General features: G+C 38.5%; 1 protein-coding gene across 1 annotated transcript in view; it reads left to right on the plus strand.

The window, feature by feature from the left end:
- Positions 1-23,163, plus strand: part of aux (cyclin-G-associated kinase) — a 487,932-nt gene that overhangs the window by 170,147 nt on the left and 294,622 nt on the right. Inside the window, exon 11 of the mRNA XM_067136097.2 lies at positions 16,714-16,916. Coding sequence (XP_066992198.2) covers positions 16,714-16,916 — 203 coding nt within the window. The remainder of the gene's footprint in view (positions 1-16,713; positions 16,917-23,163) is intronic.

Consider the following 23,163-nt stretch of genomic DNA (forward strand, 5'->3'; position numbering starts at 1 on the left):
ATTGCACCAGGTCTTCTATTCCACACAGTTTTAACCCAGTCCAGCATGAGTTCTACGTCCATCCAACCCTTTGGTTGCACTCGTACATGAATTCCACGGGGAAACTGTATATTCTTAGGCATCGTTTTCCTCTTGAAAATGATGTAAGGCGGCAACTTTCTCCCGTCAGCTGTAATGGCTAGCATTGCCGTGCATCGCAACTTCTCACTACCGCTGGTTTTCATTAATACACTCCGTGATCCTTTTAGCGCAATAGTGCTGTTGCGAGGCATATCAAAAAAGATTGGAGTCTGATCGGCATTACCGATTTGAGAAGGCAAGTACGAAGTTTCCTTGCGCAAACGTATGACAAATCGGTTACAAGATATTAGAATCATTCCATATTGACGGTTTTCACTTTACAATGGCGAAAAATGAAAGTATCCTCCTATTCAATACATCATATATTCCGTCATTAGACGGAGTAAACACGTTCAGACATGTTTCGGCTCGTTTGAGCCATCTTCAGTGAAAAAATTAGGGGGGTTGGAATAATTTACATAATATGAGTTGAAAAAATGCTAAAAAACATGATGAAAGCGCAAATGAAAAAACAAACAAAAGAGAGCCTAGACGGAAACAAAATAGCACAAATATATAATATTTACATCAATATGCAGAGCAAAAAACAACTTATTGCGACAAAATTCAGTGAAACAGGTGTTAATTTGAAATAATAATTGATACTAAAAACTGCGTTAACCTAAGAAACAAGGGAATGAGAAAACAAATGATGCAGATGGAAATGAATAATAGTAGCACATGGTGAGGTTGTGGACCTCATAGATTACAATTATTAGTTTATAAAAAAGACAAAACAGTTTGAAATCGCTGTCAAAATCCTAGTGGAAACCCATCACATCAAAATGGTCAGGAGGAGAGCGGGAGCAAACATTTTGAGAGAAACCAAGCCTGAATTAACCTGCAGGCGAAAAGCCTGTGATAAGGAGAAAAAAAAACACCTTAAATTTAAGGCTTCAGAAATAGCAGCATTCTTAATATCTTCTCAATCTAGCGGTCCCTTTCTTCATTATTGTTTCATAATGTTGGCTGGTGTTTTGCCTTGTTATAGAGGGGTCGGAAGGGCCGCATATAAAAATATGAGAAGCTGTGTTAGGTAGAAGACAGATGCATAGTAAATTGTAGTAATCTAGTGGAAACCGTCAATCCACTGGATTACTACAATTTACTATGCATCTGTCTTCTACCTAACACAGCTTCTCATATTTTTATATGCGGCCCTTCCGACCCCTCTATAATAAGGCAAAACACCAGCCAACATTATGAAACAATAATGAAGAAAGGGACCGCTAGATTGAGAAGATATTAAGAATGCTGCTATTTCTGAAGCCTTAAATTTAAGGTGTTTTTTTCTCCTTATCACAGGCTTTTCGCCTGCAGGTTAATTCAGGCTTGGTTTCTCTCAAAATGTTTGCTCCCGCTCTCCTCCTGACCATTTTGATGTGATGGGTTTCCACTAGGATTTTGACAGCGATTTCAAACTGTTTTGTCGTTTTTATAAACTAATAATTTGTAAACTATGAGGTCCACAACCTCACCATGTGCTACTATTATTCATTTCCATCTGCATCATTTGTTTTCTCATTCCCTTGTTTCTTAGGTTAACGCAGTTTTTAGTATCAATTATTATTTCAAATTAACACCTGTTCCACTGAATTTTGTCGCAATAAGTTGTTTTTTTCTCTGCATATTGATGTAAATATTATATATTTGTGCTATTTTGTTTCCGTCTAGGCTCTCTTTTGTTTGTTTTTTCATTTGCGCTTTCATCATGTTTTTTAGCATTTTTTCAACTCATATTATGTAAATTATTCCAACCCCCCTAATTTTTTCACTGAAGATGGCTCAAACGAGCCGAAACATGTCTGAACTTGTTTACTCCGTCTAATGACGGAATATATGATGTATTGAATAGGAGGATACTTTCATTTTTCGCCATTGTAAAGTGACAAATCGGTGAAAATTTACAATCTTGTCCGTGTAATCAGCAGGCAACTTTTGGCTTAGTGTTGTTCTCCTTCGCACTGACAGATTGTGTCGTCGCATGAACCCCTTAATCCACCCACGAGTCGCCTTAAACTGAGTTACCGGTATGTTGTGTTTGCGCGCTACCTACTGTCCCTTAATTTGTAACATTTCATATGATACACTGCAGCCATTGTTACGTATTTCACTGACGTACCTAAACACTTCTTCGTCAATTATAGGAAACTTCCCTGTTTTAGGACCTCTAAACGCGCGTCTAGAAGGGTTTGTGCTCTTTATCTTGTTTTTTACTTTCTGCCAGTCACGCACCAACTTTTCACTCACTGAAAATTTTCTTTCTGTAGCTCTGTTCCCGTGCTGTTCAGCGAAGGCAATTGCGCTTAGCTTGAAGCCCGCAGAATAGTTTCTATATTTACCCATAATCGCTTATAAATGCTTCACACGTTAATGTTTTGCGATATAAATGACTTTCCGTAATTGTTCACTATTAAAACAAATTATTTCTGCAAACACCCCAAACACAAATTAAAAACTTAAATTCTCATGTACACATGTCTACAGTAATCACGTAAATCTGAAACAAATAAATGCATCTGTGATCTGTCCATTCCAGGGCAGCCAATACTTTTAGGCAGCAAGGAAGCATGCAGCAATTTATCAGTTTAGCTCGTTGGTTGCGACACACTACTGCGCTTGCGCAAAGCTCGCAAACCGGAGCTCTAGCTAGCGCTGTGTAGATCTACTGTATAGTTGACTGTATTCCGAGACGTCAGTAACAAACATTCATTTTTTTCAATTTCTTTTAAACATACGGTAATTAGGTTAATATTTCTTCCCAGTTATTGATGATTTCACATTACATTACTGACGAGTTTCTAAAATAAAACTTTAATAGCATTGGATAATAATTATCTTGACTACTTGGATAAAAGTTTTCATCCCATGCCCGGACACTTATGACGTAGTAGTAAGATAAGAGTCTAGCGATGACAACTGAGACATCGTAAATAATTCGGCTGACCGTGAGCTGAATAATTCCGTGGAAATCTGCGTTATCGTCTTGGATTTCACTTCGTGCGCAATTACGCAGGAGCCGGCCCCATGGTGTAGGGGTAGCGTGCTTGCCTCTTACACGGAGGCCTCGGGTTCAGTTCACGGCTGGGTCAGGGAATTTTACCTGTATCTGAGGGCTGGTTCGAGGTCCACTCAACCTACCTACCCGGTATTTCCTGGTGACGTTGCCGATAAGCGATAACTTACAGCCTTACGTATTTCAAATGGGAACTCATAATATGTAGGTGGTGAATAAATAGTACACTGTCTCGCGACCACGTTGTCAAACTGCCGATAGCCTACCGGTAAGCCATGCGTCGTACATATACCGGTATTATTTATTTATACGTTGTGCAACATGTCGCAAACGTGACTGTGTTGCCAAATTGCCCATAAACCATACACGTATTTAAATTGCGCATTCATGTGCAACTTACGTTGCAGTTCCATTTACCTTTTAACCAGATTAGTGAACAAAATTTGGACGTGCGACGATTATGTAATTAAAGGTTTAAAGTCCGATTTTTGTATTGAAAATAAAGGATGCGACGATTACGCGGTGGCGACGATTATGCCGTGAAATACGGTAAAATTTGTTACCTAAAGGACATTTAGGACTCTTAATTAGATCTAATTTCTACAATATTCTGGTCTTCATTCCCCAAGGTCGAAGGTACTTTATTTTTTAGTTCCACTGTCCCAAATTGGATATTTATTATATTCACAGTGCAGAAGTAAGATTATGAGAAGATTAGAAAGCATTCAAGTTCTGTCATTCTTTATATGACTTTTTGGTTGGGAAACAACAGCGTAATACGTATTTGAAAGATCATAGCGAAAACAAACAGTGTGATGTGAAGACATTAAGGAGACACTGTAGATTAGAATGACGTACAGTAACTGTTAAATCTTTATCAGAGAGGAAGAATAATCCTATTCAAGATGTCAATATTGACTGGTTACTGAGCAGGCTGATGGTGAGAAGTTAGCAATGGAGTGAATTGTGAAAGAGATGATCAAGTAGGATATCTATTCAGGTGTGGGTCTACCGTCAAATTAATAATGAACAAGTGTACAATATTAATGTTTCTGTATGCTTGGAAAGAGGCAGAAGAAGGTAATGTATTGATGGCTCGAACAGGAAAAAACACCAGTTGTAAAAACCATTGTGGGGACAGGCAGATGGAGAGGCAATTACTGTGTTGATTGCTTGTGTAGTGGTAGTGTAGAAATTACAGCTTGTCAAATATAAAATCCAGTACACAACGTGCTCTCAAACCATATACAACTTCAAGACCACAATAGCAATAATTTCTACAATATCACACAACTACAGAAGAGAAGGAACCTCCACTCGGGTTTATTGTAACACATCATCATCTTAATACGGCAAAGAACACTACATCCTTTAATGTAAACAACTGGATTTTATATTCGACAAGCTGTAATTTCTACACTGCCTTCCAAGCCTTGTACACTACGTCTATATTTTACCTTTTAGAGATCCAAAATGTTCTTATCCTTTGTGTACATGTGGCAAAATATTTTTAAAATGTGATATTGGTATTTTAAATGTAACTCATATCACAATTCAAGCTACTGAGTTTTTTAACATAATGCACAGTTGTGGACAACTGGACTTATTAAAACACTTAAACTGAAGAATTAAGAAATAATGCAAGAAACTCGAACATTCACTAGCATGAAAGTGTTTTACGCACATGTCATTATTTTATGAATACTTATATGTTAGTTTTAAATTTTAGTCAAATTGAAGAACTAACAAAACAGTGCAAGTCATAAACGTGAACTTTCACAAACATCTCATGTATAGGCCTACTTATAAGTTAGTTTTAAGTTTAAGAATATTCACTTTTCTCAGATGCGTAATTTGACGAATGCCCTACTCATGTTACCATCACAAGACATTCCTTTCTAAATAGGGTAATGTTTACAATTGTACGATGTATTATACGTATAAGTATGTCCAGCTGAAGATGACCCGTTAGGGTCGAAACCAGTCCTGTATTATTAATAATAATAAATAAGTATTGATTAGGTGGAGTTTTTATTCTCTTTGCATTTGTGTTAGGAAAATGCGGAAACATCCTATATTTGTTTCTCGGCTGACTAGAGGATTATATTATACATTGTTTGACGATCTAAAGGAAGATGTTGATAAATTTTTCAATTACCTGTGCATGTCAAAGTCGTCATTTTACGAATTCCTTGGCTACATAAAAGAAGAAATAATGGGAAACGACACAGGACTAAACAAGTGTTTCCCAGCTGAGCTGTAATTCACTAATATAGCCATATAACGCATCAATGGTACTTGTAAATGTAAACGATTATAGAAATTTTATGGGTATTACATATTTCCATATAAGAGTAGTAAACGTTTTATAATACTCACATACCGGGCGAGTTGGCCATGCAGTTAGGAGTGCGCAGCTGTGAGCTTGCATCCGGGAGATAGTGGGTTCGAATCCCACTGTCGGCAGCCCTGAAGATGGTTTTCCGTGGTTACCCATTTTCACACCAGGCAAATTCTGGGGCTGCACCTTAAGGCCACGGCTGCTTCCTTTCAACTCCTAGCCCTTTCCTATCCCTTCGTCGCCATAAGACCTATCTGTGTAGGTGCGACGTAAAGCCACTAGCAAAAAAATATATACTACTCAACTAGAGTATTCTTCTCACCTACGGGTTTTCCTTCAAATTCCTGAATAAAGTTGTTTAAAATGCTGTTCCAAGAAGTCAGTTTTTCTATTTTGTCAGTGTAAGCTTCAGTTCAGGAATCCCAAGTGACCGGTTTTCATTTGAACTCAAAAATGGTCTTCAGTATTTATCTGACTTTCAAATAATTTTGCCATCTTCTTCATTTGCTGTTGTAGTTTATTTGATGTCTCTATGTTCAATAAATAATCACAGTAAGTAAAACATTCACTCTACCACAGTACGTGACCAAACGAGGTAATGAAGAAAGATAATGGTTAGATGGATCGCTGATTTAATTGCGTTCCATCTTCCGCATTACGTGAAGCTGGTGTGAGAAAAACGAACTCGAGTGAAGTTACCAATATATTTCAGATTACCTAAAGGAATCAACATCTATATCGTTGAGTGAAGTTTCCGTATGCGCGGGGAGGTCCATCGGGCGACTTGTTGCGCCACTAGTCGCCCACGGCTAATAGGCTCCATTTACTGCAATGCCCCATCACGCATTTGAGCAACTAAAAGTCGCCAGAGCATTTGCCGGCTCAAATGACGGCCAGCAACTAGTTGCTCAGTTGCGCCACTATTCGCCCGCGGCTAATAGGCTCCATTTGATCCAATGGTCCGTGACTCGCCAGAGCAACTAGTTGCGCCACTAGTCGCCCACAGCTAATAGTGGCCTAAGTTCACTGTTGTCCATAACCCAGTTGTCAGAAAACACTACAGTATTTACAATATTTAGAATATTTACACCCATAACACAATTACCAGACTCGTTCTGTGCTACGCGAGTTCCACACCTTCATCACTTGAAACGTTTGCGTTAGAAGATATTTCATCATCGAACTCCAAATATTCAGCATCACTTGGATATTTGGAGCCTGTATGAGCACATAATTCACAAGTAATGTTATCCTTGTCTAAACGTGTGATCCCTGGGCGCTGCCATCTTTCATGGCTCTTCGAACTTAGTAAACATGTTGTCAGGAAATGCAAAGAAAAACTATGATACGAAGAATAATCGAAAATAAATGCGACTATCGATTGTGTAGAGAGTTCTATCACCCTTGACCTCCAAGTAGTTCTGGTATATCTCAAAAGATAGCACTAAACTTCAGTCTGCTGCTAACACGAGATAACTCGGGACCGGTCCACAACGCTCGGCCAGGCAAACACAAGTTTTCTCGGGACCGGTCTGCATTGAGTTAAATGATTATTCATCTTTGTTTACATAGGTGTAGTAGTGAGTTCCCTTTAGATCGTAGGGAAATTCTTATACTTGAGTCGGTAGATAGCGTTGTTGCTAGAGCATCCACTTTGTATTATAATGAGGTAAATTTTATTACTGTGAAGTGAATAGGATTTGGTACTGCTTTAATGGATATCATCAGTCATGTGAGTTCCTTGAGAATGGAAGAGTAGGGCTTATTTGTTGATTCCACAATGCCTGTGTTGTAAGGTAAGGAACATAACCACAGCAGGAGAGAGAGCTTTCAACATGGTGGTATTATTGAATATGTGTGGTTTTAACGCTGGGCCTTCAGTGAAACCTTGTTGAATGAGAGAGGTCTGCAGTGGAGGAGAACTGACCACTGACCACCAGGAGGGATGACTGACTCTGTGGTTTTTTTTTTTTCTCAGGAGGTTCAAAGTTTGAAGTATGCTATTGTTTCCAGAGCTTGAGAAATTTCCTCGCCAGGGAGCCATATCGATTAGAAGCTCCTTACACCTCAGTCTAGCCATTTAGACATGCCAAACATCTCTCTCCATTCACAACAATGGAAACCCTATCCTCATACCAATATATTCTCACAAACATCATCTCAGCAAAGAGCTGCATATCGGGATAACCAACCTATACCTCATGTGCTCCTACTACTAATGCCTTCCCTCCACCCATGTACCATTTATCATGCACTACCATGCACAAAATAGAATTATCTCTTTCAAGAATTTTATGTATCGTCCCTGGAAAGGCAAAGTATTGTAAGCGACAAAATATGAATTTTACAGGAGATGATAAAAACGATTAGCAAATTGAATACTTACAGTTTAGTCAGTTTCTGTTTTTATTCCAAGGTTACATATTTATTCAATCGTAGCAAAAAAAAGAACTTATTTTCAAGTTATGAATGCTGCTTACAATTGTTTGCAAGTCGTTATCGAGTTGATTGTTTAACAAAGTGGTTCTTTTATGATAGCTTTTGTAGCGCTTGACATATTGTGGAGGGATTGGTTTGAAGCACTATAAGGCATGAGAATAATAAGAGATTTTCTTAAAGGAAATGTTGATAAAAAAACAATAGGAAAATTGACTTACTGACTACAGTACAATATTTAGAAAATAACATTTTTATCAGTCCTCCTCATCTGTCTGTGGTAACAGATCACTGTGTCTGGAGTCGGAAGTAATGTTTAGATACTCGTATCACCTGTTAATCTCCTAATTGGATTTCACCCATCAGTCATCAGAAGCACACTCAGTTTCTGCAGCAACTCACTCACATTTTTATTCACGAGATGTCATGGCGTGTGGTCTCTAGAGAGGCCTGGTGCAGGTCCTTCGCTGTATAGGAGACCTTAATTAAAATCTTTCATGTTATTTCTAATCTTCTTCCAGTTGAAGCCTACTTCTCAAACTGATAACCTCCTTGGAAACCAGTCCTCTCTCCTGACACATATCGTAATTTAGATATTGATGGAGTTGTAGTTTTTTTTTCTGAAGAATGTAAAATTCATGGATTGCGTATCGAAATCTTAAAAATCTGTTACACACTTTTTCCCTTTCCGTGTTTCTCCAAATGAATTTTCTTCAGTCACGTGCTGTCTCTATCCTATATATTTTTTTTTTGCTACTTGTTTAATGTGACACTAACATATTTAAGGTTTTTGACAACTAAGGGATGGGAAAAGGCTAAAATTGGGAAGGTAGCGACTCTGGCCTTAATTAAGGTACAGCCCCAGCACTTGCCTTGTGTGAAAATAGGAAACTGCGGAAGACCATCTTGACGGTTGCCGACAGTGGAATTCAAACCCACTACCTCCTGAATGCAAGCTCACAGCTGCACGACTATAACCACACGGCCAACTTGCTCGGTTAAAATTCTCTTGATCGTCCTCTACAACACTTTTGTTGCATGTGCTATTTTTCGTTGTACTCCATTCTGTACTGTTCTTGTGTTTTATTCTTTCTGCTCTCAGCTTCCTTATTCATAAAACTATGAACACTGAACAATCTCTTGCGTTTCTCCTCTTGTTGTCGCAAACTTCAGTTTAGAATTTTCAGTGGCATAGTTTACTTCATACACGAACATTAGGAATGTGTACTGACAATGAACGGACTTGTTTAGCTATTGACCGTACTTGCTCAGTCTAGTCTGTCACAAGTAGCAGTCCCTTCTCTTCCCATCTCGCCTCTCTTCAGCATTCCACTGGTATACAAGGTGTCAATCAACATGCGATAGGTCCGTCAGAAGGCGTTGCCGTATGTTTCAAATGCCAAATTGATTTGAGGCAGTTATAAAACGGGTACTACAGCAATGACCGACAACTGTCATGAACAATGAAACTGACGCATCTCATGTTCCCTCCTGAATTAAAACTTGTCATGTACAATCATCTGTAAGCAAATTACAAGATTCTAACTCAGGTTGGTGATTGCAGAGTGGGCTTCGGCCTACAGGTGGCCACGGCTGGTCCGTGGTTAGACGGCTCTGCTGTGGCTCTACGCCTTTACATTCAGAAGGCGGAGAGGTTCTGGTCCCCACCGTCGGCTGTCCTGAGAATAGTTTTCCGTGGTTTTTCCATTCTCCGCACTAAGGTGAATGCCAGACAGTTCCTAATATAGGCCACGGCCACCAACCCTCTCACCTTCTCTGCATATCTCCTTTACCGATACAAATCTCCCGGGCTGAGAGACAGCGTCACCGACTAAGAGGCCCGCGTCCCTGTTCAGGAGAGAAATGCAAAAAATTTAGTAGTAGTAGTTCTAACGTGGGCACTTACGATAACTTGGTGTTCTGTATGTATTTTTTACATTGTTTTTACCCTCTAGATTCATTTAACGCTTACGATACTTTGCCAGCATATGCAGTAGAGTCCGACTGACATATAAACATCGAAACCTCAATTTTGACCAAAATGTCACTTATGATATTTTGCCATTCCAGGGACGATATAATCTGTTCCTCACTTCTCACCTCCAGACATCCATCCAATCCATCAACCATATCAGTCTTGTGATTTTTCCTATTGTGAATAGATTTAGTACAAGACCACTCCACTTAACTAAAGGACTTGTTCTATCAACATTGTTATGAATCATATGCCTGAAAAGTTCCCTGACTAATTAGCAATGATGGAAACTAGCTCTCTATGTCGATCAGTAGTATAGGGATAAGCTTCGAATTCTAAGATCATGGGTTGAAACCTTGCAGAGGTAATCTGATTCTTGAAGAATGAGAAAAAGTCCGTTTAGCAAACCATGCTTGTGCTGTTGGGCAAGGAACATTAACCATGGTAGGAGAGAAAGCTTTCAACATGGTAATAGTATTGAATATTTGTGGATTTACATTGGTCTTTCAATGCAACCTTGTAGAATAAGGTACGTCTACAGATCCGTGGAAACACATTCTATGTTTATCCCAAAACTCTACAGTAAGTCACCCTGGAGAGTTCTGTTTTCTTTTCTTTCTATTGTAGTAAAACAAACCAACCTCATGGCACGACTGCTGTGATGGGCCTTGGTACAGTAAGACAGGTAGCCTAAATGATGTTGAATTAAAGAAATCCCTGCACATATTAACTGAAGCTACCAATTATTACTTGTTTGTATTTTAATGCTAACTATGTAAATACAGTACAAAACCAGTTTCAGATATCTTTATTCCTTTGCTTTTATTGCTGTCACATCGTCAAAAAACTCCCCTTTTAGACATTTTAATTTTAGAGATTGAAAAAAATGTCAGCTGGTAAAATGAGTGGTACAGTTCTGCAAATTGCTTTAGATGAATACCGTATTGGCCCAAATATAACACAGCCCTATGTATAATACTAACCTGAATTTTTTGGAAAGTATTTACAAGAAAAAATTAAATAATGAATGTAATTACAATGTAGTTAAGCTCTTCTACAACTAAGATAATTTAATAAGGGCTAAAGTGAATCTAAGAGCAAATGTTCTTTCTTTCTTTCTTTCTTTCTTTCTTTCTTTCTTTCTTTCTTTCTTTCTTTCGTTTTGGCCAACTGTGGACCACGTAAATTCGGTTTCAGCTGCTTCTGGGCTTTGATCTGCGCCCAGTAATCCTTCATTCTGCAGCCTTCTTCTTTTCCGTCCATGGTGTTTGGGTCCGCAAACTAACTTTTTCTTGGAAACTCTTTGTGTTCTTCATTTTTGACTTGTAAGTTTCCCTGTTGCTTATTTCCAATCCTTGTATTCCCATTTCTGTCAGGTCCTTCAAATACCACCGGACTGAGCCACTCAGCTCGGCCAGGTTTACTTAAAAATAAGCTAAAATCGGGAGAAATAATAGAATAATCGGGAGGCGGGAAAAACTGTCGAAAATCGGAAGTCTCCCGCCTAAATCGGGAAAGTGGGCAGGTATGAGATGGTAAGGATTTTTGAGACCAGGGAAACTGTGGTACGCTGACATCAGGAAGTGAAGAAGGACCAGGCTTATCAGAGACCAGTCGTCTCACTCGCATACTTCCTGTGAGGGAATAGAGACGTGTAATTTTTAGCCTTGTAGCCCCGTTATAGCAAGAGTCTGATTTTGAGACAATAAGTGTTATAGTATATACCATAGTACTCCTGTATTGCGCAAGACATGTAGAATAAGCAGTTTGGACCAATTGTATCTCGTGATTTCTCCTGAATTTCATACCAAAATCTCCTGATTTTTGGTTTTGTAAAGTTGGCAGGTATGCTATCTGGTTGGTCAGTCTTCCTGGGTTCATTCTGTAGATGTATCCAAAGAACATGGCTCTCCTCTTCCGGATGGTGTCTGAGATCTTTTCTATCTTGCAGTACAGTTCTTGGTTTGTTTTCTTTCTGTATGACTCACCACCTGTTCTTTGGGCTCCCAGTATCTTCTTTAGAATTTTTCGCTCCACCAGTTCTAACATCTTGATCAATCCTACCTTTATCAGGTTCAAACATTCAGCTGCATGTAAGGCTTCTGGATGGATCACTGTCTGGCATTGTCTGAGTTTTGCATTGATGGAGATCTTCTTGTTATAGGTGTTAATACTTAGCTTGTATTCCAAGTTCATTGTTGATTCTCGATATCAGTGCATCTTTCTGTGACAGGTTGTTATCTACCCTCTCTCCCGGATATTTAAATTTCTCTATTTTCCGAATGCTTCCTCCCTCCACTCTCATCGCTCTGGGTGCTGTTTCGATGTTGGTCATGTACTGTGTCTTCTCGAGGGAGATCCATAAGCCTGCCGTACATGCTTGTTCCTGGAGCTGGGCAATCTGGTGCCTCCTCTATTGACTCTGACAGAATCACAATGTCATCCGCAAAGTCTAGGCAGTCGACTACAGTCCCTCTATTTTTATATCCCATTCGTATACCACCTATTCCTTGCATTTTCTTGCGCCATTCTCTAATGACCTTGTCAAGAACACAGTTGAATAGAAGGGGAGAAAGCCCATGTTCCAAGATGTTCGAGCTCTTACCCACACTAGACACTACAGGTCCAGGATTACACAGAAAGCTGTGGAAATACGTAGAAATCCTAATATTTTCAACAAGGACGCCGGATATCAATTAAGTAATACCTGGTTGCCAGCCATTAAGAAAAGATAAAATAAATAAATCATTCATTACAAGTACAAATAAAAGCATTCTACCTATATTCCTTATACCAGAGTACGCAATACAGAAAATGCCAGTAGTTTCAAACTTGGAGTTGATATTATTGTTGTCCGCGATTTCGTTTCGTTATGACACAACCTTTTTTGTTTGCTATTTGTTTTACGTCGCACCGACACCGATAGGTCTTATGGCGATAATGGGATAGGAAAGCCCTAGAAATGGGAAGGAAGCGACCGTGGCCTTAATTAAGGTACAGCCCCAGCATTTGCCTTGTGTGAAAATGGGAAACCCCGGAAAATCCCATCTTCAGGGCTGCCGTCGGTGGGGTTCGAAAAAACTATTTCCCGGATGCAAGCTCACAGCTGCGCTCCCCTAACCATACAGCCAACTCGCCCGGTCTATGACACAACTGATAGCGTACACAAAATTGGTGGTGGGGGGAGACATAAAAAGGAAGTCTGGACCTGTGACCAGGTTTTGATATCTCGAGGTACCGAATCTCATTACATTAATTGAGATCCTCTACCCGGGCACGTAATTTCTTTAAATAAAAATATATAACGTTGTTTAAAGGTGGGTGATTTATTTAATGGTGGGTGATTTAATTTAATTAATATTCTATGTATGGCCACTCTAAAGGACATTACCGACAGCTTTAAGGCATTTTAGTAAATAATGATATAAGCATAGGTCGGACGCGGTACCCCATCCCACATTTGACCCTGCCCGATGGTGCTTAAATTGGGGTTGTACCCACGAATGTGACAACTCACCGGAATTAGTGGGAATGAAAACATAAAATTTAAATAAAATATGGGTATGTTAGTTTAGGTTATTTATTATCATTATGTGTGAAATGGAATGTTATTTAAAGGATTTCAATAATTATAGTACGAAAAGAAGCGAAGTATAGCGCCTGTCCCGTTCAACAGCTAAGCAGCCGGCACGTGTGGGGAAAAGGGGAACAAGTGATGGCGAACCAGTTGGAGGGGGGGAGGGGAGAGGTGTCTCTCCAGGCAGGCAGTGTGCCGGCTTAGCATCGGCCAGCAGGTATTCATCGCTGATCGCCCGGAACTTGAAATATCGCAACTTTTAGGCCCCTTAGTTAACGCCTTAATGAATGTCAGCACCCAAAATTCATCCTCGCATCTTTTTTACGTGTACCTCAATGTGTTTAGTAAGTTTCATCGCGATCGGCGACTTAACCATTGCCGATGTTCCCTTGTCAGTCCAGAACTTTTAAGAATATTTTGGCGCAGGGCTGAGTGACTCAGATGATTGAGGTGCTGGCCTTCTGATTCCATCTTTTCAGGTTCGATCCTGGTTCAGTCCGGTGGTATTTGAGGGTGCTCAAATAAGTCAGCCTCATGTCAGTAGATTTACTGGTCTGTAAAAGAACTCTTGTGTGACTAAATTCCGACACCTTGGCATTTCCGAAAACTGTAAAATTAGTTAGTTGGACGTAAAGCCAGTAACATTATTAAGAACATGCTAGCATGTTAATATTATTTTGCATTGTGGAACCTGCTTATGATAAGTCCTGTACTGTAATGCAGAATGAGTCAAATATTGATATATGTAAATGCACATAAATGCACATTATCTTTGATATGTTTTCATCCAGTAACACATTTGAACAGCTATTGGTGAAGTTTTTCTTTTAAGATTTTTTCCTCTTAAGGGGTTTTATGATGTCATAATAATGATGATAGCGTACAGATGTTCAGTTATTTTTGCTTTTACGAACTATACTTAAATTTTTTGAAATGTTTGACTCTTGGCTGAATGGTCAGCGTCGTCACCTTTGGTTCATTCCTGGTTTGACTTCCGGCTGGAAACATGCAATTGTGAAGACATCCCTCAATGTTGGGTTGATATCATACCTATATCTACCTTTAAAACTGGACTTAATCCACCTTAATACCAACCCCAGATAATTAGGATAAAGGCCATGAAAGAACTGTATAATAAAAAATAAAATAAAAATATTAGTCTCATGGTTGTCTATCATTGTAGTCGTCATCATTATCACTACCGAGCAATTAGGCTGCACAGTTTGGGCCATATAACTATTAGCTTGAATTTAAGAGATGGTTGGTGTAGGGAGGATGGTTGTCCGGTTGTACTTTCTCTTACCACCTCTTTCAGCAGTTCTGAAGATAGGTTTCCATGGTTTCCTATCTTCATTTCAGGTCCCACAAATTTTCCAGGCCCCGTACACTAGAGCTGTACTTTAATTTCAGCCATGATTGCTCCCTTCTCAGTCCGAGTCCTATCCTATTCCAACATCACCATATGACCTATCTGAGTTGATGTGTAATAAAACCAATACAGAAAAAAATGTATTAGTAGAGTCTCACAGACTCAACCTAATGTGGACTAAGAGGGTGTAGAGTTTCCCGGACTCGTGGAAGGGTGATATGAAACTCATTTCATGTTATATTAACATACTGGAAACTTTTAACATTAGGGCTGAATAAATATATAAAATGTCATTTTAAAAATATAATTAAACAACTTACATGTCATGAAATTTTTAGTTTTTAATACTTCCAGTTTCATTTCCGTAGATTTTTTTTCTCATTCGACATATACACAGGTAAAACAACAAAGCACTCGACTTGAAAACTTTCTCACACAATGAGTCACTTAAAATTGGCAAGTTCAATGCATGGAAAGTTTAACTGAAAGATAAGTTCACCTGATATAAAGCCTAGAACAATTAGAAAGGAATATAATGAGTGATGAGTAATTGCCATGTGTTAATCTACATTGAGAAAGATAGGTAGGAACCCGTAGGTATGTACTAGTCGCTTGTCACCAGGAATGTATTACGATATATTACAAAACTTCCTATACCTAGTCATACTACTCAAGCAGTGTAAGTACAGAAATAAAATAAAATAATATTAATTTAATTATCTGCTATAACAAATTAAAAAATATGCTGATGTCATGTTCTACAGGATGTTGTGTTTCCAAGAGTCAAGTTTCCAGAACTCTACTGTACTGTCATCGTTATCAGACTATTATTTGGTGCTATTTATAAATTGTAATCACTCAGTTATGAATTAAAGGTTAAGTGAGGAATGTACATAATTTGTGAATTTGAGTATGAATATTTTCCTTCATATATTGGGTAAATTTTGTGCACATTTTAAGTCATGTGTGAGTGTGTTTTTTATCTCTCTCTTTTTTTCATTTTTTTTATGGTGACATTCAATAAGGCTTCAAAATCCTAGCCCTGGATGGTACATGATTGCAAACTAAATTGATCAGTTGTATCCTTTACTAATGGCAGTTGCTCACCTGGGTCTCTAGAGTTAGTTACTTCAGTTACCATTAGATTTTGCTGATAGTCTTACTAGGCAATAGTTAGCCTAGTGCAAATATTGGCCTACTGGATTTGCTTCAATATTTTTGGTCTCTGTGATTGCATATGGGCTATGGAGAGGTGTCTGTAGTTGGTGCCTATGAGTGACCTGTGCGTCAGGGTTTGTGGTGATGATGATAAAGAGTTAAGGGAGTGGGTGAAGCCCAGTGTTAACACATGGCCTATTCTTGTCGAATAGCACCAACTTTGCCATCAGTGAAGATAAACCATGCTAGTAGCAAGAGACAATACAATAACTGCCTCTTTATCTTCATCTCTACCTGTGCTCATGATGTTCCTTTGTTGTTATAAACCTATATACATTACCTCCTTTCTTGAACAGGAAAACTCCAGTATTGCACACCAGTTTATTCTCAAATCTGGTGCTGATAGTTCCTCCTAGGTCACCTCTTCGTACATTCCTCTCTTCCTTTATTGTAAACTTTCCTCTTGAGAATTTTTTGTGTCGTACAACGTCATTTAGTGTGACCTTGTGCAGGATTCTTTTTCTTCTACTTTTCCTAGAGGTGCAGCATAAAATTTGTGTCATTCTAATCTGTGTGCATGTGTTTTTCCACACCCTTCTCCTAATCAGTCCTTTTCCTGTCTATATTTTCCTAATACAGCTTCTCGTCCCCCCCCTCCCCTTTTCAATATTTCTTTTGTCAGTCTGTTTGAAGAGACCTACCAACTATTTTCTATTGGCAGATGGACATTACGCGATATACAACGTGTCTGGCCGTTCATACTCCGCAGGGCGACTGGGAAGTGGGCGTATAGTGGACTGTGGCTGGTTCACAGGTGGTCTTGTTAGACATGCTCCACCCCTACATGCCTTGTACACGCTGTGTCACGATATGCACACTTTTCTGGAGCAGGACCCCAAGAATGTGTGCATTGTTCACTGCATGGTAGGTGAAGACTAGTTTACTTCAGTGTGAAGATCAGACTTCCCCAACCTTCATCCATTTGGAACTCTGTATGACATCTATTATACAGTACTCTCATTTTATAAGGAAACTTTGTATCATTCTGCTGCTGACCAACTTCTGGCTCTCTCAACTGCAACGTGGGGTGACAGGTGATAAAACATCCCAGCAATTATTTGCTTCTGAGAATTGTACTCAAACATGTGTGTGTCTGCGTGACTATTGTTCGTGTATTAAGTAATTGATTGGAAACTATTTGATTGAACAGCAAATTTATGTGGTGGAATGTTCCGTAAAAAATGCTCCAAAAATTATAGAAAATGTGTTCGGAGATTTGTTCAGAAACATTCTGACTGGCACTTCTACAAAATCTTGCATTTCGAAGTGTTGAAAAAGTGGCATACATCAAGTTCAGTTTCTGATGTACAGAGGAAGCGGAAGAGACACATTTTAACTGTTGATAAACTTAAGGATATTGGGGCATGGTTAGAAGCAAATCACTTAGGTAATCATGTAGCACAAGAAACAAACTTATGCATGGGATTAGCCCATTTCAACCATATAAAATAAGTTTTCTCCAGGAACTTAACCAGATGCTTCCAAGATACATTGTCCATCAAAAATTTCCATTCCAACATAAAATCCTAACAGAAATGTCCATATATTAAACGGTCTATTGTGAAAGTCCTGCGTTCAATAGGTCCAACAAAGAGAGAGTCCTACTAGTAAGTCTTCCACCATATAAAAACGTCGTACATACAAAACAGGCTGAATATATGATAAGGTCCAACATAAAGAAATATCTATCAGTTTCTGAATCAGAGATATCTAACCAAAGGAGGATTTTTAATATAGTTGAAAATTGCCAAAATTTCAAAGATGAAAAATGACATTCCACATTTAGAGCTATCTTATATCATACAAAATTATGTAGTGCCCTCAAGAGAATGATTCACTAGAAGATGAATAAAAATTAGTTCTGTATAAACATAATAGTCAAAAGTTTATTAAATATGATCATAATATTTTTATTTTCCCCCCTGTACTGATCATTGTCTTATTAAACTAATGGAATATGGACATTTTGTGTCATGGATTTGTAAGTTAAAATATCGTTTTAACAATGAGGAAGTTTTTAATTCTGGACCTTTTTGAAGGAGGACATTTTGAAAGTGGACTACATCTCTGATAACCCACCAGGCAGACTTTTCCGCAAGAATAAGGTTCTGTAATTGGTTTTGTGAAAGTGTTTACAATGGAAATTTAGGTCCACGGCTAATGTTCATGTCTGATGAGGCATGTTTTCATCTCTCTGGATATGTAAATTCTCGAAATGAGCGATAATGGAGTACCGAAAACCTGAACCTATATATTGTACAGTAAGTGCCATCGCATCTCATTAAAATAGGGGTATGGTGTGCGGCCTATATTTTTCGATGAATGTGTGAATTCAGATGTGCGAGAACAGTTTTACGTCCATTTTCTAATGAACTGACACAGGAAGGAAAGGATTATGGATATTTTCAACAGGAGAGTGCCGCAGTCCTTTCCGCTCGTAATTTTTGTCCAGTTTTTATGACTGAATAATTAGTACAGGTTTATGGCCCCTTAGAGCCGTACCTAATTTATTGTGCTTTATCTTTGGGGAACCGTAAGGGCAAACTTTAATTAAATAATTCTAGTACCATAAAAAAAAGAAGACTGAAATAATGCATGCAATTCAGTCTCTTATCGATACATAATTACAGAAAGTAACCAATAATTTGTTTAAATGATGTGAGGCATGTCTTACCATGGATGGAGGTCATTTTCAACAATATTGGAAATAAATGGTAATAAACTTGTATGCATGTACAGTATTTTTAATAATAATAATAATAATAATAATAATAATAATAATAATCAAATTTGTGTGGTTATTTTATTCTGTAGTTTAAAATGTCTTGCTTTGCCAGTAGCAACAGAACATGCTCTCTTGCGGGGGCAGTATGCTTTCCATGTTGCGGTTGAGAGAGGCGGTAGTTGGCCGGCGGCAGAACGATCTGAGTTTCCTCGTAAAATGAGAGTACTGTACAGTATTTAGAAGTGGAAGTATAACTGTGAGGTATGAAAGTACAGTATTTGATTTAATAATCCAGAAAGATTTTTCCAGGAGTCATTTTAGTAGGATTGCATTGTTTTACTGGGTCATTTTGATCTGTATGGGCTACATTCACTTATTAATGCAAAATATTGCTTGACTTCGAATTCTATTGTTGGAAGCTTGGTTTGGGAAGTGTGGTCTGAATCAAACATTTTGTTATCTCTCATCCGAACTTCATTCCTAATAGTTGAGTCAATATTCAGTGATGATTTTGTATTATTATTATTATTATTATTATTATTATTATTATTATTATTATTATTATTATTATTATTATTATTAATCTTTGTGTTGTCAAATTGTTGTGTTCTACAATAACCAATAATAAGCAAACACATTGAATTAGAAGTGTTGGGGGCTCAGAAACTTCCTTAAATTTGATGTTAGAAACAAGTTTTGTAAATATATTCCAAAGTTAATGCACTTTGTTCTAAAGAGGCATTAAGTGCTAAAACGGCCTTACCCTCACATTTGGATGAATGGAGTTAACCAAACTACTAGCTCCATTCTTTGTTTCAGCTGTGAGAAAATGGTATAACCCACTTTCATAAATAACATTTGTCCCTAGATGAATTGTTAGTTTTTTGTTCCTAAAGACGTTGCTATGGTTTCCCATTTTCACACCAGGCAAATGCTGGGGCTGTTCCTTAATTAATAAGGCCACGGCCACTACCTTCCTTATCCTAGCCCTTTCCCAGCCTTGCTTTGATATGTTAGTGCTATGTTAAACCACTAGCAAAAAGAATAGTTTTTTTTATTTCTTGGAGAGCCAGAACGGCCTAATCCTCATAATTTCTGAACATGGTCACGGGTTGAAGGTCAGGGCATTGTAGTTTCTGAACGAATAATCTGTGTCATTCGTTATTTAGTTTCATTTCTCCCACTACTACTGTTATAAATTTTTGGCATCAGGACATTCGAACCTACATGTAACCATGATTTTGGCATTGTAGAGAAGTGATATCACAAGAATATCTGTATGCTTGCAGATGGGATAAAAGTTGGGTGGGAAAATCAACCTTTTAGAGTTATACAGATGCCACTGAATTTCTAATCCACAAAACTTACAGAGAGGTATTATTAATTCTAAGACAGCCAGAGGTTTAAAGGAAAATGCATTGGATGAAACTGCAACGGATACAATACAATGTGGATAAGCCTTTTCTTGTAAATTGCAAATACTCAAATCAGGACTTCATACAATTTTATACAGTAGATGTTCACAGAAGAGGGCACAGTGACATAATTAATAAACTTGATCTCCTGCATCCTAGGTGAAGAGGGATAGATATTGCAAAGGTAAATGATTTGTTCAGTTTTTTGCCTTTTATTCCACCAATCCTTCAGATTAAGTTCAAAGTTGTCATGGCAAAAATGCTTAACCAACATTACTTTTACAATTGGGAAACCAGTTATCTTTTCAGTCAGTACAGTATTAATCTTCAGCACTCTTGAGCCTCTAAGATAAAGAGGAGTTGAGCAATAATAAACAAGGAGCGAACTGCTAGCATATATTATGCCAAAACCTCCACTTTGTTTGTCAATTCTGCTTCAGTTTGTACAAATAGAGGTGATAGCCATTTTTTTCCCCTATAAAATCTTGGTTTATATTGTTTCCAATTTCCTTCTGATAGTAGAGGAGGGTATTATATTATTTGAAGTATTAGGCTCCTTGAAATATTGAAATAGAAAATGGAAACAGTCAGAAATTGGCATCAGAGTTGTCCTGAAGAACCATTTCAACCACCTGTTGAATGAATCAGAAGAAAAGTGAAACACAGAGTCAGATGTGGAAGCCTGTTCAGAAGAGCCTCCTGTATTCTGGACAGAAATGGAAGAAGCGATTGTAAGAAGTGAATGCGGGCTTGATCAAAGCAATAGGAGTACAGGGTTTGCATTGGTTGTACAGACTGCTGAATGCAGTGTAGAAAGACAAGGTATCTACAGACTGGAACAAGGGTGTTATCATTCCTCTGTTCAAGAAAGGGAACAGACAAAAATTCCACCAACTATATGTATATATCCCTACAGGGATAACTCTCCTGTCACACGTGCTGAAAATTCATGCTAAGATTGTAGAGTTGGGGCTGTGAACCATCATATAACATCAGCTGGAAGAGAGGCAGTATGGCTTCAGAAGTAACATGTCTACTATACATCTCTTCTTTAGTGTCAGAATGCTAATGACTAAGCATTGGGATAAAGGCAAGAACTTGTTTGTGTCATTCCTGGGTATTGGAAAGATAGACAGACAACAGTGTCGAGAGAGATCCGGCAGTGTTTGTCAAGGAGGAAGTTGCCTGAAGGACTTTTAAGGAAGGGCCAGATGTTGTACAAGTACTGTACTGGTTGTTTGCGAGTTGGTTAGGGGCACTCGTCATGGTTTATGACCAAGAGGGGAATCCAATAAGGCAGTGTGCACTGTCCTTACTACTGTTTATTTCAGTTATAGATGTTATGAAAGGCACTAAAGAAACACATAGACCTAGTGAAAACTCCTTCCAGTATTTAGGATCCCGCCTTGCAGAGTGACGGTAGTGTTGACCAGGAAGTATGGGTGGGAGTGAATGCAGCATGGTATAGATGGAGGGTTGTCACAAGATAACTGTGCGATAGGTGCATGCTGGTCCACCTCAGATCAAAGGTATATCATCCTATGATCTGTCCAGTGTAATATTATGGGGCTGAGAGCTAGCGGGTCACCAGAAGTGCCGAGTGCCCTCTACACACCATGGACTACAAACTACATTGGACCCTTAGAGTTTCACTCCTTGATCAGCAGAGGATGGGAGTTCCCATTCAAAAGAAAATGCAGGAATTGTGCCTAAGATGGTACAGCCATATCCTGAGAGGTCAGCAGAGATCACCAACAGGGTGCAAAAGAGTTCCTGCTTCTACCAACAATTCGGTATCCTTCTTTGGGATGCTAAAGTTCCAGAGAAACCAAAAGTGACAGTGTTCAGCAACTACTTCATACCGATTTCTGTGTTCCTATTGTTGGTCCTCTATACACTCTACACAATACAAAATCTGTTAATCATAATAATAAGTTTTCCAAATCAGTTATATACTTAATTGTAACAGCTTCAAATCCACTTGTGTCTGTCAGACTGGCAGGAGCTTTAATAAGAGATAATTTGGAACACGTCAACGCTCTGACATAACAGGTTTTGGCCATGGGGCAACACATCACTGATTTCAATTATAAATTAACTGCTATTGATCAGGACATGAAGTTGTCAGTAAGGGCTCCTGCTCAATGTTATGGAAAATTGTTTCATCTAGACCAATATTTCAATCTTAACTTTAATCTCAGTGACATAGCAGAACAATCCAATGCTTTATTTGATCTTATAATTCCAATTCTCAGTAAAAAAGAAATCAAGCAATCAGAACTCAGAACACATTCAGATCTCCCTTTCAGCAATTGTCCACTACTATTCCACATCCCTTGGCCCTGCTTTAGACAACCACACCTCTCCTTCCTCTTTCCCCTCCCCCCCCCCCCCACTCCCCCTCTCCCACTCCCTTACCTACTGCTCAGTTCCACTCTGTCATGCCATTGTGTTTCTTAAATCGGCACCGGCCATATGTGTTAGGCTCCATAATCAAGGGCGAGTTCATAACCATTCTCACTTCACTTTCTTTTCTTTATTCTCTTTTCTTTCTTGTAATTCCTCATCATTTTTTAGACACAACTCATAACTGTGGTCCATTTTGGAAGGCAAAACAACACGATACACTGTCCATACAAGGAGGTCCCTATTGAACCACTACATGGTTCGATTTTATTTTTTGTCATGCACAATTTACTTCTTTCAATTTTAAGATGTTCCAAAAACTGAAAAAGTACTTAGTGGGACGTAAAGCCAAATTTTAGGGTGAACCATCCGTGTGCTGTTATTTTAATCCTATAATTGAAAGCTCCAGGAAGCACAACCTTAAATATTTTGATAGAACTGAGACAAACTATTCACTCCATTTGGACAACATGAACATGCATCAAGATTCAACATTTGTTATGTAAACCTGTAGCATACGTTCAGAAATGTTATTTCGAAGTTTCATAATGTATCTCCTATACAA

Source organism: Anabrus simplex, chromosome 1, assembly GCF_040414725.1.
Source record: "Anabrus simplex isolate iqAnaSimp1 chromosome 1, ASM4041472v1, whole genome shotgun sequence".
Taxonomy (NCBI): Eukaryota; Metazoa; Arthropoda; class Insecta; order Orthoptera; family Tettigoniidae; genus Anabrus; species Anabrus simplex.